General features: G+C 39.3%; 1 protein-coding gene across 2 annotated transcripts; it reads right to left on the bottom strand.

Annotated features, from left to right (window-relative positions):
• Positions 1-3,848: 3,848 nt before the first annotated feature.
• On the bottom strand, positions 3,849-16,905 carry LOC137935007 (uncharacterized). 2 transcript variants are annotated; one of them, XR_011109222.1, is made up of 4 exons: positions 15,734-16,905; positions 14,500-15,051; positions 14,034-14,415; positions 3,849-3,906 (listed from the first exon to the last, which is right to left on the bottom strand). XR_011109222.1 is itself a non-coding variant. In XM_068779630.1 (3 exons), the coding sequence occupies exons 1-3, from the start codon at positions 16,622-16,624 to the stop codon at positions 14,305-14,307; spliced, it is 1,554 nt and encodes a 517-aa protein (XP_068635731.1). In that variant the 5' UTR covers positions 16,625-16,905; the 3' UTR covers positions 13,612-14,304. The 2 variants fall into 2 exon arrangements, 1 of the variants encoding a protein (XP_068635731.1); XM_068779630.1 differs by lacking the exon at positions 3,849-3,906 and having other exon boundaries at positions 13,612-14,415.
• Between the last annotated feature and the right edge of the window lie 541 nt (positions 16,906-17,446).

Here is a 17,446-nt window from a genome sequence, read left to right as displayed (position 1 = left end):
AATTTCCGTTTTGGTCACCTGTTTCTGCTCCTTTTTACCACGAACCACCAGTGTGTTTTGTAGTAATTTTAGAAACTTAGGAGGGGGGAAATTGAATTGTTTTTCATTGCCACGTCGGCGAAATCCTTTTTATGGTAATTTTGCATGTTACACGGGTGGGTTTTAAGTGGGAGTGTGTTTTTCCCCTCTTGCCCTTTTTATGCTTATTTCTAGTCGAAATAATTCCACCAGGTGTGTCAATTTAGGCAACGCGTTCAAATCGAACGACCCGACCGCACTAATGATGCTCATAAACGGGGCCGGAATGACGGTCCGACCTTTTTCTGAAGCAGGTCCGTGTTCGGGTTCGAAAACAACAGGGGCACAATCGTCCAAATCACCCTCCTGCCTCTTTTCACATGGCAAACGTAAAAACGAAAATGAAAGGACAATAAGAGCCCCCTTTTTTTGTCAATTTGGGGCAAAATTCACAAGTGAGAGTGGGCCATGACTGTGAGTCATCGGATAGGCACGTCGGATGTGGACATAATAGATAATGCAATTAACTTAATCCTTTTATCTGAAAATGGTACCGTGCACCTGTTTGTTTCGGTTAAACGAACCAAATTAGGAATATCGGGGGGTGAAGCAATGTGAATCGTGGCACAAAGTGGGTGTCACGTTGCGACATGTACCCGTAGATGGTCTCAAACTAGATATTGGTTCTAATCAGAAGATTGATTGATTTTTTTTCCCAGTTTGGACGTATTATGGGGTGGTGGATAAATATGGAGAAAAAAATAAAAATATCTACCCAGCTCGTGGGTTGTTGCATGGCGGTAAAGTAAGTTGGAAAAATTAGGAATTTGTCGTTTGAGTTATCCGGACTCAATTCTCTTGTCACTTTCTCCGATTTCACCCCTACTTTGCCTAATTAGGACCCGGCCCACGTTCACATTCAAATCTCGCTTTGCTTCGGTGGGCCAAGGTCTACGTATGTGGACGAACTCTAACACGTGTTTAGTGGTTAATCTCATCAAAGCTAACGACGGGTAATTGGATCAAAAGATGGAGGGTAGTTCTGAGTCTCTAAAAGCCAAGGCCGAAGTTCCGAGCGGAGACCGCCACGTCACCTCCGGCTTTCCAGGAGAAAGTTGACTTCGATTGCCCACACGGGACGCCAACAAGTTCAAGCCGCAATTTTGATGAGAGCCGACGTGGCGAATGTTTATAGGCTAGTAAATACGTTAACATCCACTGGGTATTAGAGAAAATGGGAAAAGGACGTGTAAAAGCGGACTCTCGGAAAGGAATAAACTGAGTTCCGGGTTCGGACCCGAGAAAATAAATATCCTCTCCGAGTCAAATCATTCTAATTTGTAAACGCGAACGTAAAATAACATGTAACGGCCCAGTTGCTTCACCAATAATGAACCGGGTCCTTTTCAATCGTCAATCGTGCGCGGGAGAGTTAGGAAAACTCGATCTTGGCCGTTGGAGGGTATATGAGACCCCACGCAAACTGACAGAAGGTCGACGTCATCGCCGGTTCTAGTGGGGCAAAAACTAAAACCCAGCTCGACAGATCGCCGGAGGGTACTAGCGTTTTCAATTTCCTTAAAGCGGCGTGGGCTCAAAGGAAGTTCAGTGGGCCCCGGTTTTTGAATTCAAAGCGGCCGCGCAGGGAGGGGGGACCACAGATGAAATACGAGATTGATTGGAGTGCTTAGGCGGAATTATTACCTGGAGTAAACACGGCCGTGCGCAGAAGATGGAGGTGGGGCCTCATGATCATGGCTGCCTGATATAGAAAAGAAAGATCAAATGATTTCGGTAAACAAAATCATGAGACACGTGTAATTTCGGTTTTTTTTAAATAATTTCTAATTTCTACCCACGCGCTTAATTACGATCAGTACAGGTTTGAATTATCGAGTTAATTGTGTCCTGCATTGATTTATCAGATTGATGGAATTGAGACCGTTCGATCGGAATTTCAGTTTATATAAGGGCTTGTTAGTACAGACGATAAAAATCACGAAAGAAAGATGAAAAACGATAAGAAAAAAGGAAGGAAGCGAGAGAAACGAGGGAGGGAGAATACGGGAAAAGGAATTAATACTCATTCAAGGGAATGAGCAGATAGAGGCTGTAAACTTCCACAAGTGGTTGCAACTGTCTCCCCACGCACCACTGCGTATAAAGCATGATGTCGATTTTCTTCCTTTGTTTTTGTTGGCTTTGTTTTTACCGTCCAAATGTGAGAGGAGGGAGGAGAAAGATTAGGGGAGAAAATTAAAGAGGGAGGGGTTAGGTGAAAAAAATGGAGACTGGAAATTAAGCTTGGATGTGAAGGTGAAAGAAAGATTGGGTGGCTAACCACTTGTGTGGTTATGGTTTATCCCTGTACCTATCTTAATTTATTTCATGCATTTTTTTTTTCTTCTTTTTCTACTCATTTAAGCCTGTTGACAGATAGAAGTAGAAAGGACGGTGGATAATAATGTGTGTTGACAATGATTAATGCCCACCCCCAAATGCAACTCACATCTGATGGAAACACCCTCCTCTTCTCTTCAAAATTGAAAATTAAAGAGACGCCACAGATTCTGTCTTACTCTGTGAGTCTTCATGCTCGGTTGGGTAAATCGATCCCGCCCTGTATCAACTGGACTTTGAAATTTCAACATTTCAAGGTCGCGTCGTGGAAACTCCGGGGGAGACCACAAAGAATTTTGTGTCTCTCCACAAAAGGAAACTCGTATGAAAACTAACTGGGATGATTGAAGAAGATCTGAAAGGCTAAACGGAAAGCAGAAGTTGTTGAGAACTGATGATTTCGGTTTCAAGATGCTCTTTCTGAATTGTTCTTCAGTATTGGATATTCTTCAGGCAGCCAATGAGCGGAACTGAGATATTGACGTTGAGAACAGAAAACGCTCTGAAGATACTCCTCTGAATTGTTCTTTAATATTTCTGCAGACCACAGGGTATCTACCACTGCTGTCTCAGAAGGCAAATATTTAATGGTTTTTAAGACAAAATGACCCAATCTTAGGACTGAGATATTCAAGTCAAGCAGTTGGAAAATGACAGCTCACATACTGGAAACAACATCCGTGATTTTACAAGTCGTCCTTCACATCCTGGAGGTAGTGAAGAGGAAACCTTTCCTGCCCATCTTTAACAATAATAACCTTCCATATATGACCAATCCACCTCAACTGATTCGTACTATTTATAAGAAAAAATACCATCATTTAAATTAAACAAAAGTACCATTCTTAACAATAAAACAGAGCCATCTGAACAAATACATCAAACAAGGTTGGTAATATGAGATTTGCAATTTGTTGGAATTGTTTAGCAGCCTCAAAATTGTTCTAGTCCTTCCGCTACTGCTGTTATTTTATCACCAGAACTTGACTGTTTTACTGTCCATCACTTGAACAAGAATGACTCTGAACATTATTTTTAACAGTGGTAACATTACTTCAGTATAATTAACACGGTTACTTTGTGTAAGAGATCAAAATTTAGAAAACGTTATGGTCAAAAGATTGATTCATCCAATGAGCTCACCAAGTTAACCAGTATATGGATAACATTCAAGCAGCAGCTACTGTTCACCTCATCCCATACATTCAATAGTCACCACTTTCCTCTTTCCCTCCAAAGAAGGCAAACTACAATGAAAATGTATTTTGTTGGCAATATGCGATTACATTAGGCCAAGGAATGTTTTATATCAAAGCCAATAAGCAGTGGAAAGGAATTTCCTTTAGTGGTCTTCAACTTGTATGAGGACGATGCTTACATACTTGTTAGTAATAGTTTTCATACAATACATACCACTTTCTTTTTCAAATCACGTATGGCGTTGCATGCAGGAATAGAATAAAGACACCAAATAGTTGCTGTAAACACCTGGACGTTAAAGCCACATGCAGGAAGTAGGAGAAATATGAGTTGTAATGGAAGCCTTGCATAACAAGGTAAGTACTGATGGTGCAGGGCACAAACCAAGGAACTGGATATTACAAGACTCTGATTTGATTGTCAACAATTACACTTGAAAAGTTCAAATAAGGTCTTAAAACAGATCTTGTGGCTTAGCAACTGAGTCAAGGACAACACGCAAACATGTAGCTAAAAAGTGAAAAGTCACTAACTTCAAACAGTTGGCTCATAACCACAAGTGCAAATTAAACTTATTTTCGAAATTCATTTCAACATAAGACTTGAATAGCAATCAACAGTAGTAGCTTTATGACTACTTACTGTAGTTCATGAGCAAGTTACCCACAGGTGTTTAACCCTAGGTAGACAGGTTCAAAATAATGTCTTACAAAAGATCTTGAGGCGTAGCAACTGAGTCAGGGACAACATACAAACATGCAGTTCAAAAGTGAAAAATCACTAACTTCGAAAAGTTGGCTCATAACCACTACTGCAAATTAAACTTATTTTCGAAATTTATTTCAACATAAGACTTAAATAGCAATCAACAGTAGTAGTTTTATGACTACTAACTGTAGTTCATGGGTAAGTTACCCACAGGTGTTTAACCCTTAGTAGACAGGTTCAAAACCTTGAGGCATACAAAACCCATGAAAAGAAATAAAGACACCTTCTAACATGAACTATCAAAGGCAGAATAATTTGCCTTGGATACTGCACAGATCATATAGGATAGTACTACAGGATGATATACAACTGCAACATATCAAAGCTAGGGCCATTTCCTAGTCTATCTTCCCTAATATATGAAACCCAAGGTTGGACGCCAGCACTAATCTACTTATCAACTTATCAACTTAGGCAAGGGAAAAAATGTGTTACTCACGACTCCATGCCGTCAACACACAAAATCCTGGTATTTACTGACTTCATACAAATATAAAATTTTCAGCATTTGGAACTTTCCCCATTATTTTAGACCAATGGTATAAGAGAAAAAGAACACTTTCCAATAAAAGGGCAAAAATTATGATAGATAAACATTATCTTTTCAGTACAAGAAAACCCTCATATAAACTACTGAAGTCAATTAGCCCCAAGCCATCACATGAAAATATGATCCGAGCACCATCCAATTTGAAGCAATTATAAATTCTAATTATCCACTTTTATGAGCATATATGTGCTAGTATGTAGTCTTCATGTCAAGATTCACTAACATAAATTCCTAAAATGCAAACCAATATTTGTTCTAGTAAAGTATTTGTCTTAATAACTTTTTACTGCATTACCCTTGCTTAGTTGTTAGTTATTAATAGGGTGTGTAGTTGTAATTTGTAATTTACAGATTTCAGGGCTCACATTGGATCAAGCAATTTGATTCCGTTATCCACCTTCAATAAGGAAACTAGACTGTTAGGGTGTAGAACAATGGACACAGCTATATGTCAAAATGGCTGCAGCTACAGAAAGCAATGAGCCCTTTCCTAATCTCAAAAGACTCAAAATTGGCAAACTGATTTATCTTACAGTACTAGACTAGCTATCTCCTTTTTGGTCATAAGCTCATAAGAATTTTTAGATGCTATCCATTGCTGCCGCCATGAACATATGGAAAGAATGAACCCGAGTAACTTTTGAAGATTAGGAGAAGTCCATTGGTGGTGTAATAGAAGCAGTTTTTTATTGTGTGCTCTTCAGGGCAAGCAAGCTAAACGAAACCTCCCATCTTCCATGCTCCATCATCAGAAGAAACTGGAAGGCAGTCATCAACTTGGTGGATCACAACATTTTGAATCTAGTAGCTCGGTCTTCTCCTCTAATTGCTGGGTAAACCTTTAACTTTGATGCAGCTCTTGGGGTGATCTCGGATCGTTTGGAGGGGGAAGAATCATTAGAGAGTCATCAAGTAACACCCTTCTTATTTACTCTGCGACCTTCTGTAAATGCGAGCTACAAAAACCGAGTTGAGAGCTGTCCTTCAAGTCCTCTAACTCTACGATTGCAGATTTGGACTCCCCTTGTTGTGTAAGGAGGCACTACAGTGGTTATTAGTAGGGTGAGTTGAACAAAGTGTCCTCCTAGACACTTCCTTAAGGTCTTTAATGAAATCCAGGACATATATAAAACTTCAATATTACCCACTCGCATACACCTATACGTGCAACCGCATGGCAGATGCTTTGGCTAGGGATGGAGTTAAATCAGCAAGCCATAGCAGCTTGCTATTGAAACCTCTCTCCCTCTCTAACCTATATTTTTTCTCTTTCTAAATGTTGTTGCTTTGCCCTGTACTCGTGCTCTTTCTACTCTTTCTACTCTATTGTAACCCAACTAATAGCGGTTAATAAAGGTTGGCATCTTTTTCAGCTTGATGTGAAAAAAGTTTTCATGTATGGAGATTTATATGAAGAAGTTTATATGGAGCAACCTCTCAAGTATGTTACTCAGGGGGAGACAGGGAAGGTATGTAAACTACATAAGGTCATTTATGGACTTAAACAGAGTCCTAGGGCATGGTTTGAGAAATTTAGTATTGTACTAATGCAGTTTGGGTTCCACTAGAGCTATTGTGACCATTCTATGTTCATACTTAAGAGGAAGACCGGTGTAGTTATTTTGGTGGTCTATGTAGATGATATTGAACTCTCTGTTGATGACCTTTAAGGCATTACCAAAGTTAAACAGTAGTTGGTCACATATTTCTAGACGCAAGATTTGGGTCCCCTCAAGTACTTTCTTGACATTGAAGTTGCGTGTAGCAAACAAGGTATTGTTCTCTCCCAGAGGAAATATATATTAGATGTGCTGCAGGAGTATGGTTTGTTGGGTGTTAAACCAGTAGATACTCCCATAGAAGTCAACCATAATCTTCATAACACACAGGGTCCTGCTCTTAAGGACAAAATTCAATACCGATGCTCGGTAGGTAAATTGATTTATGCTATAGTTACCAAGTCAGATATTTCATTTGTTGTGGGAATTGTGAGCCAGTTCATGAAAAATCCGCGGAAAACACATCTAGAAGCTACTCAACGGATTTTAAAGTATTTGAAGGGTGCACCTAGAAAGGGTTTGTTGTATAGTTAGAACGGACAAATTGATGTACTTGGATATCCTGATGCTGATTATGTTGGGTGTAAGATGGATAGACTATCTACATCAAGCTACTATTATTTTGTTGGAGGAAACCTCGTAAGCTGAAAAAGTAAAAAACAGACAGTTGTGGCTAGATCTAGTGCAAAGGCTGAATATCAAGCAATGGCTCTCACAGTTAGTGAGTTCATGTGGATTAAATCTGTTCTTCTTGAATTTGGTTTCCAGCTACCAGGTCCTATGGTCATGAAGTGTGATAATCAGGCAGCCATCTTTATTGCAAGCAACCCTATATTCCATGAGAGAACTAAATATATAGATGTTGATTGTCATTTTATTAGAGATGCGGTGATACAAGGAAAGATGATAACTCCATATGTGAAGTCTTCAAACCAGTTGGGGGATGTGTTTACCAAGCCATTGGGAAGACGTGAACACATATCCTCCTGTGACAAGTTGGGGTTATTTGATATCTACTCTCCAGCTAGAGGGGATGTGTTAAAATATCAACTAAAGGGTATTTTGGTCATTCCATATATTATGTTTTTTATCTTATATGATGTTTGTTAGGTAAGCAATGCCTTTGTATGCCGATCGTTCAATTTTTATTCATTTTAGAGGTGTATTTTAGGAGAAAGTTTATGTTTTGAGGGGTATTTTTGTCTTTATGTAAAAATCACTAAAAACCTTGATTAAAAGAAAAAGGGGGCATCTTTTTTAGGTACACACTCCAAGGCAGCAGCTTCTGCTCCTCTCCAAACTCTTCTTTCTTATTTCTCTACTTTTTCACCCAAATATCAGATTTTTTAGGGGGCATGGTTAGAGATCAGGCAAGCTCCTCTCCTACTATGGTCTGTAGGGCATGTTAGATTTCAATAAGGCAGAGGTGCATATCCTCCTCGGTGCACTTAAAAAATTATGTTAGACATTACTCTCTCCAAGTGATAGTGGAGGGTTAACTCCAAGTCGATGACCCTAGCAACCAATTCAACAAGCGATTTGACCAAGAATTCTTGCAAATTGAAAGTTTGATCTATAGTGTGTCGATTGTGTGATCTCATGTGCCTTGGGAAGTGAATTCGCTTGCAAACCACTTTGCACCAATGGGCAATATGCACTAAAACCTAGTGATTAATTCTAGTTTTCCTGGTAGTTCTTAAGTGTTCTTAGCCCTATGTGTGGGCTCAAGCCTCTCTCTCGAACTCCTTGATGTATTGTCAGCTTTGTTCCTTTACCTAAAATTTTGCACTTTCTTAAAACAAAAACCAAAAAAAAATATGCCCTTCCCCTTTGATTCATTGGCTTTGCTTTGATGTTTATTTCTTCTAGGTTTTGATCTTTGTAGTTCGTATTTGTACCTGTCCCTCTGAAGTGTTTTTTCCTTAATGAATCATCTCTTCTCGTTTTCTTTGGAAAACAAAGGGGGACTTCAATGAATTCAAGTAGGGAAGCATTAAGGTATTAAATCAGATTATGAACAATACATGAGAATAAATCTACCTGGGCTTGGTAGCAGTTACATATAATCTAATTTCCCTAGAAACACTAAGTCGAAAAACTAAGAAAACAACCACAATCACAACTTACACAATAAGACTTAAAAGGAAAAGCTTGAATGAGAAAGATCCAGTGGCAGAAAAATTGCTTTTATACTCTATGATTGCAAGGTTACAAAGTTGAAATTACTCTGCCAAGGCACAATAGGTTGAAGACTCTGGAGTTTCAATTTGATAGGGCATTCCATAATAGGGATAAAGAAAAGGTGTAAGAGGTTTAGAAATCCAAAATATATCCCATATATGGTTAATCTACTCCATTTTTTTTGAAAGAATAGAATAAGGACTGCACTATAAAGGGAAAAATAGATCAAAGAATTAGAGAAAAAGAGCACAAGAAAGAGACAGGAACGCAGCCATAAAATTTGAGAATTCATGCTAATCGTACCCAAGCTACAGTATTTTGGCAAATTCCAAAAGTTAAACTAGAATAAAGGAATAGAAAAAATAAAGAAAATATGAGAGACAGAATAGATGGGAAGAAAGAGAATATGAGTAGAAAAGAGAATGCATCTCATCCTAGCCTTGTACTCCCACCCAAGAGAACATCACAACAGATTTTGTCAGAATCATCACGATTCTCATTCAAAAACTGATTTTCACCAGTTACATGAAATTTCATAAAGCTAAAAAATCCTAAAAACCAATGCAAGATTACATCATTTTAATGATCAACATCTAAGACGCTCATAGAAACATAAAAGAGTACATGGATGGGTCTAAAACCAATCAGCATAAGGCCCAAAGCTCTAAATAAGCATAATCAAAATGGCAAATAAAAACAACTAAAATATAAATTAAAATTACAACTAAACAAACTAAAGTGATGAACTAAACTATCAGGCTCCTAATTGAGGCAAATAGCTGCTAATGGTCCTTTTCATTCCTTAAAAGAACTTTAAACTCTAGGTCAACATTAAGCAAGCTAAGCACAGCCAGGAAAGTCAGTTGCACATTATTCTGTGACTATTGGAACAGTCTCTTTACAGTGAAATTCATGGCAGGAAGGCCTGTACAAGCTGGCTACATGGATTACTGCCAGGTTCTGAAGACAGCAGATGCGATTGTTTATGTTTTCTCAACATAATCCAGATAATAGTCCTCATCCAGATTGTATCAAATCTTTCTTTTGTCATGGTTTCCACGGTAATACAAAAAAAAACAAACATATATCTCAATGAACTTGTATATTTTAAGGTTGTCAAAAGTGTACTGATAAGGGTTGTACTATCTTTTGGTATACCCACTTCTGCAACAGCTGTCCTTTTTTGGTATGGTTATTTGAATAAACCTTTTTTTATTGTCATCGAATCAAAATCCTTTTGACATGGTTGGATTTATGAAGCCCTAGATACTGATTATTATGATCTTTCACATTGACCAACCTTGCAAGATCACAGAACATTGACTTAGACTATGTACCAGCAGCAACAACTGGAGCTGTCAAAAGATCCGGATTCAATTCAGGTCCTAGCCCAAAATCTTGGATATTACCCGAAATATAGTTCCCTCTAACTAATTCGGATTTCTGAAAGGATCTAATACAAGTCCCTTGATGGAACCAGAATGATGAGATTAGGATCTAATAAATATCCAATCTGAAATCTCAACCATTAAATGCCCTAGCTTCCCTATTCCCACTGCTCTAAAACCTCTTTCTCTCTTCCCGAAAATCTCTCCTCTGTAGCAACCCTCCTATTCCTGCTTCTCCCTGAAAGTCTCTCCTCTGCAGTGACAGCCCTTCCTCTGCAGCGATAGCGCTTCAGTCTTCTCGTTCTTTCTCACTGGCTACCAGCTTCCAACTTCAGATTTCTCTCTCAAGGTGCACTCTCTTGGCCCCTACCTCTCTCAGCCCCTCTATCTCTCAACGCGTCTCTATCTCTCAAGCCCCTGAATCTTTCACTGTATCACTTTGTTTCTCCCACACCATCCACCCTCACTTATCCCCTTGCTTCTTAGCTTCTTGCATTTCTCTCAGCTCTTTCTCTTCTCTGACTATTAATTCTTACCATTTACTTAGATTTTAATCTTTCCTTTGCTTTGGATTTATGTTGTTTATGCAAGCCAAAAATTGTGGGTTGGAGGGAGAGAATGGAATGACAAAATGCTGGATTTCGTTATTCCAGAACATTTTTCCTTCCCCTAAACACTTATTGGATAATATTAATTTTTAAAATATTATTTCGAGTCTTGTTCAATATTATTTTTAGTTTCTGGATTTGGATACTATCTGGATCCAAAAATTATCAAACGGGATTGAAAACAGATATTGGAATCTCGATAATTTATATATTTTCCAAATTTTGGATATGCAAATACTTTCGGATCAGATTTGGAACTACAATATTCAATCCGAATTTGATCCATTTACACTCCTAGCAACAACATAGACCGTCTTTCCTTTTTTTTTAACTTTTTTGTTTTTTACTTTTATAAAGGAACACAACACCCTCACATTCACCCAATGACCCAATCATATGCCTAGATATCATTACAACTATATTTGTTTGTTCCCCCAAAAATTGTGAAGATGCATTTCTAAAGCAAGAAATAAAATCCAGAGCATGGTCGCCCAAATACAAGGAAAACAAATAATATAAAGAAAAAAAACCATGAACCTAGACCTGAAAGCCTAGACTATGGAGAAGAAACATTTGAGGAATCTCCATTAGTAATGTGTTGCTAGGAGATCAATTCCTTACAAAAGAGTACAGCCAAATGGTTGGCTTCTCCTGACATGCAAACAAGCCAGAGTGAGGTGGCATAAATATTCATGACCTTGTCAGAGAATGCTTGTGTACACACCTCCAGTGAGGTGATCAACCTACAGCCTAATCAACCACAACTGTACAGTCACCTTCCATCATCAGCATATCAGAGAAGATTATTCTGAAGACCATCAGACCTTTAAGGAGGCTTTCAACTCAGCCTCAGTTGAGACCACATGCCCAAAGGGAAAGAATTTACCAGTCTGCTCCCACATCACTATCCTAATGGTACACTCACCGTTACAGAAAATTTTGGGAAGAATTTACTGGTCTGCTCCCACACCACTATCCTAATGGTAACATTCAATCTTGAAGGAAAATTTAGATTACCATTGTCCAAGCACCAATCCCCAGAACTCTATCCTGGCAGTCATTGGCCTTTCTTTCATTCCAAAAAACATTTTAACAACTACTAGTATCTACTAATCATACTCCCTCCACACACATGCAAGGAAGGTTCAAAAGTAGCTTCGTAGAATAACTTCCCTCCAATCTTTAGTGAAATATTCTGTCACAATTTTGTCACCCCTACTCATACTAAAAAACTTTATATATAGTTCATACCTACAAGAAAAATTGTTTTCTTGATAGAAAATGGACCCCAGTGTCTTCCTCATATCCTTTGCAGTATAACAACTAATAGCTTGATTTCTGAGAAGAGGCTGCATAGAATTCAACATCCACGTTTGCACCTAGTGATCCTCAGCATCCTAATCTTTAGTGATGTGATCAGAAGGATCCTCCCGGATATACTTGGCTTTCCTTTTTGCAATCAAAAACTTCTTGATAGCTTGAGATGAGTTCAAATAATTTGCCCTATGTGGCTTCACAAAAGTTAGATCTGAGCATAATCTTTGTTTCCTGTAGACCCAATAGTCATAACAAGAGTGATAGCTTCTCTAGAATCTACAGGCTAATCAATCGTCTTTCCACTTAGACCCTTTTATTCCTAGCAAGAGGATCAATAGATTATACAAGCTTATATAATCGTGTACTTTTGATTTTTAAGAAGTAGACCTACGACCTGGGATGTCATCAATGGGATAACCCACTTACTCTTATGCGACTAAATATAAAACTCCATTTTTGGAAGTTCAACTGGCTTTCAAACTGTCCGCTAAGAGGCCACTCGGGTTTGAAGGAATGGAAAATTGTCAAGGATGACTTATTTGTTGGTGAAACGAAGGGAGGGAAACCACGCTAGATGCAACTAAATATAAAACTCCATTTTTAGAAGTTCAACTGGCTTTCAAACCGCCGCTAAGAGGCGGCTCGGGTTGGAAGGAATGGAAAATTGTCAAGGATGACTTATCTGTTGGCAAAACGAAGGGAGGGAAACCACACTAGATGCGACTAAATATAAAACTCCATTTTTAGAAGTTCAACTGGCTTTCAAACCACCGCTAAGAGGCAGCTCAGGTTTGAAGGAATGGAAAATTGTCAAGGATGACTTATCTGTTGGTGAAACGAAGGGAGGGAAACCATGCTAGTGATTCTCTGAGTTGGTTTGGATTTCCAATGCCTTGAGAAAAAGTCGAGATAGATGAGAGCACCTTTTCCCATAATTACTAACAACAACCAACAAAACAATAATAATAATAAGAAAGTCTTTTTCACCAACACCTTGTGTCAAACACCTTGTGTCAAACACCTTGTAGATCAAAAACCTAATATGTGCAGTTATGTGTGCACCCCATACGTCACAAACTCCACCTAGGGTTCGCAAAAACAAAATTTTCATACCCAGTGATCGTCTTGTAGTAGCAAAAGGAACAAATAACACCAACACTAGCCTCACTAAAGTTTCCGCAAGCAATCCTATGTCCCATGTTAGGTGACACAGGTAAGAGAGCTCCAGATTGCTCTTTAGGACTTTATTCGATCCTTATAGGATCACAAAACCACACAGTCAAAGGAGAAAAGAACTAACCTTTAACTCCGGTGAGCACAGCCAATTGAGAAATTCAATCCTAGAGGAAACTTGTAGACTTCAAAAGAGGAGAATTCTATGTGAAGTCTTTATTTACAGATCAATCCACTCTGATACCATGTAAAATAAGAAGAGAGAAGAGAGATTAAAGAGGAAAAGATGAAAGAAGAGAGGAGAGGAGAGGAGAAAGAGGGCTTGTTAAGGAAAAGTTGACCCCCCATCTCCCTATTATTCATTCAAGTTGCTTATAAAGACTAAAAGGCCCCTATAAGAGGTCTTATACATAAGCAAGAATAAAAAACAAACTTTAAACTATCACGAATTTACACAATGACCACATCAACTTCATCCTCCTAATATGGGCCCTTCTAACTCCAATATTAAAGACTTACTCCTCCTCCTCCTCCCCCCCGATACACACGAAATTACTAAAATACCCCTGAATTCTAATCACTATTAGATCCCTCATGCCTCACAATCTTTGTGCCCCTTCCTGAGAAAATATCTAGGTACAATTTATATTGTACATCATAAAGAAACACCAAGATATCACAAACGAAAAATATATTAGAAAGAACAGAATGGCAACAAATCAATCTCAATGAATCACCACTAATCCCGTCTGACCTCCAAGAATATAAAGCTGGAGCTACTTGACATTTTAAAGCATTCACAAGTATAAAATCCCTTTTTGTTCATTTTTTCAACAAGTCAACTATCAGATTTTGGTTTATGATGAATTACCTTCTGAACAAAAAATGAAGGCAAAGAATGCATTCTGAGCTTAAATCATCCATGTTGTTTCTCTTCATCTAGAATGTGTACAAAGAAGTTGACTCAGTCACCCGCAAGATTATTGTGCATGATTGTGAAAATGCCGAGAGTCACTTTGGTCATTCTCTATAAAGAATGAAATCCAAGAGATGGATGATAAGCACATCAAAAGGGAGGCCACGGGCAAACGAATGACTTTGATGTCCAGAGAGGAGCCATAGACATATCTTTCCTTCAACTATCACACAGAATCAACACCTGAGCCAAATATTCCCCTCTCACACTGCCCGACTTTCACTTCCAAGAGTTCATCTCCTGTTTGATTCACTTTGCAGCATAACCTCCGAGGCACCTATTCATGTAAAAAAGCAAGTTAGTTCAATAATAGATGAACAATAAAGAAATATGGAAGAAACTATTAACTAAGAATACATACCAAATGCCACTTCCTGTTGAGGGGAGATGCCATGACATGAACACTTTTCACACCGTGGACCGGAATAGATTGAGGAAAACAAAAGACTTTCCTTTTCAAATCATCTTTCACTTTAGCTCGACCATATGAACCAATGGTTATGTTTTCTTTTCTCTCAACATCCTTTAAGAAAAACAAAATAGGCTTTTTACATACTGATCTAGGAACTTCTCTGGTGTCAAAATCAAACTCACTCCTATGACTAATTTTGTTCCACGCAGAATATGTCTGCTCAGCTCGGTCCAAATCCCTTGCAAGAACAATGTTGGGAAACACTTGAACAACATAACCTAGTGAGACTGAGAATGTTAGATGGTGAGCATGGTCATAACATATTGCCCGCTGCAAGAAGCTTCTTGGTTCAGTTTTCATTGCCTTAATGAACAACTCAAGGCCTTCAAGAGAACTAAGCCCAGGATATATTGGATCAACAGCTTCCACATGATGGATTGAGATAAATGGAGCAACAGGATGTGCAGCTAAAAGGCCATGTGCATTTCCTCGTATATCCCACTGCAAAATATCAGACTTCAAATTAGAAGGCAGACATTAAGAGTTCAGTATGAACTATTTCTCTAACTGATGATAGTTTAGACATCTTTCCGTTGAATAGACAAAACGACATGACACAGCCAAACTTAATATCCAGTTAACCCTTCCGGAAAATTACTGGGAGATCAAAACGTTACAGAACTGACTAAAAAAATAAATAAATAAGATAATCAATGTTAGCAAGGAAAAAAGAGCATCCAATTGAGTATAAACAGAAACCGCAAGAAAAAATCAAGACTGGATGGACCTCAGAATTTTTTCAAGATCCTTGATAACAAAGAGTAAAAGCAAGCATTAAGCGTACCAAACTACAGGAAAATGTTTGAGTGGAAGGACTTCAGAACTTTTAATGACCATTGATAACAAAATGAGTAAAATGCAAGGCATAAAAGCTCAATAATCCACCAACATGGACACGAGGAGCTCCCAGAACTCCTACTAACAATTTTATTTTACGAATCAAATAATTTCAAAGAAACGCGAGCACGAGAAGAATTCAAGAGACCTTCGTAACTGGGCATAAGATTTATGAAGCAGACAACTTTCATTCACAACTAGTGACGAGCTCATTCCGAGAGAGTAAAAAATGGCATAACTAAAAGCAGGAAGGGTTTAAAATCGGCAATATAAGCATGCGAATCACCTGGTGGAAACCGTACTCTCTGGTGAGTGGAACACCGAGCTCGGAAATGCAGGCATGCAAGCGATCATCACTCCCGTAGAGCTTGGGATACCTTTCGAGGCAGTCGTCCTGGATTGTGGAGATCGCCTCGGCGAGCGGATAACTAATGGCGATCCCTCCCCCGCCGAATGCCATGGAGTGACTGAAGTAGGTGTTAGCAGAGTGACTCTCTGAAGAGGTGCCGATGTAGACCATCTCGGTGGGATCGTATTTAGCGAGGACGGCGACAAGATTATCTGCGTTAATAATGGTGTCATCATCGCAGAGGAAGAACCACCGGACTTGGGGTAGGTTAAGGCGGAAACACTCCGACACGATCCGAGAGATACGGAGGCCGGAAGGATGACCAATGGGATTTGTGTACCGAAAGTGGGAGATATCCTCGGAGACCTGAATAGGGGGGAGTGCAGGGTCCGGCGAGTACTCGGGTGGGAACTCTTCGAGCCAGACGTGGCCGCGCATCCGGTCGGGACGCCACCACAGGCGGAGGAAATTGGAGCGGCGCTTCCAGAGCTGAGCGGAGCCGGCGATACCGAAGACTACGTGAGCGAGGGAAAGGTCATCGGAGGAGCCAGCAGCCGCGGGGAGACTAGCAGAATTGGGCGGGTTAGGGTTGAGGCCGCGAGACGGAGCATCGGGAGAAGAGATTGGGCGGTGAAGCTGGCCGTAGTGAGGCCAGTGAGAAGCGGAGGACGTAAAGACAAGGGAAAGCCAGGCGAAGGTGGCGAGGAGGAGGGAAAGTATAGTGATGATGGCGGTGGTGATACGGCTGTGGCGCCATCGGCGAGAGCGGGAGCGACAGAGGACGCGAGATGCGCAAGAGGAGGAAGAAGCTCTCTCATTCGCCAGCATTGTACTCGCCTCCACCCGCCGCAAGGCTCATTTTCCGCCGGCAATCACAACCGGGTGCCGACGACGAAGATAACCGCAATGACCGTTTCCGTTGCAGGCCGAGAGGCTGTCTGTTTCCGTTTATTGAGGTTTTTCAGTTGGGATTTGATTTCCTGTCAAGGTCTGAAATAACGAAAGACAGAAAAGACGAGGAGATACTATCGGAGTGCGAAATGCGAATAGGATTCGGGGAGAATCGGGAGATTTCCTGCGAAAGTTTGGAAATTAATTTGAAGCGATGCGCGCATGGGGTGGCAATCGAGATCAGTGGGAGGAGAAAGCATGAGGAGATGCAATTGATTCGATTCGTTGAACAATTTCTATTTTTATTTTAAAAAAGATACAATTACCAGATAGCCCCCCCATAAATTCTCAGATTCAAATTTCGCTAGTCAAAACTGAACACAACCATGATATTGTTAAAATCTTTAAATCCAAATGTTCGTCAGGCTACTAGCTATTATGGAAATAGCATGTATAATAATATAATTTATTAAATTAAATTAAAATATTTTTTGTAAATGAATGGGCTTGCAAAAACAGACTTCCCATTCATGTTTTTAGAATTAAAAAATTACTAAAGTTTACTTTAAAAATTAATTAATAGATCTGTTTTATCACCTATTTTAAGATTTTTTTATTATTTTCTAAAAATCTGAAAAATCAATTTTTATAACTTCTTCACGAGAGGCAATATGCTAATTCTTAGGGTGTTTTGTGTAAATATTCATGTGACGTGTTACCGAGTAGGTACAAGAATGCTCACTTGCGGAATGTACGAAG

The sequence above is a fragment of the Aristolochia californica genome, unplaced genomic scaffold (genome assembly GCF_029961685.1).
Source record: "Aristolochia californica isolate CCGP_79_NKW_82.1479 unplaced genomic scaffold, dmAriCali1.0.hap1 SCAF_6, whole genome shotgun sequence".
NCBI classification, from domain to species: Eukaryota; Viridiplantae; Streptophyta; class Magnoliopsida; order Piperales; family Aristolochiaceae; genus Aristolochia; species Aristolochia californica.
The sequence above is the reverse complement of the archived record's forward strand: the minus strand, read 5'-3'. Positions and strand labels throughout refer to the sequence as shown.

What these genes read in the sequence shown, in the direction of transcription:
- LOC137935007 (XM_068779630.1), bottom strand. Translation starts at nt 16,624, where the DNA reads ATGCTGGCGAATGAGAGAGCTTCTTCCTCCTCTTGCGCATCTCGCGTC. An exon ending in GAGAGTACGGTTTCCACCAG is followed by an intron (nt 15,052 to 15,733) that starts GTGATTCGCATG and finishes GATATTTTGCAG; the next exon opens with TGGGATATACGAGGAAATGC. An exon ending in TCAACAGGAAGTGGCATTTG is followed by an intron (nt 14,416 to 14,499) that starts GTATGTATTCTT and finishes TTACATGAATAG; the next exon opens with GTGCCTCGGAGGTTATGCTG.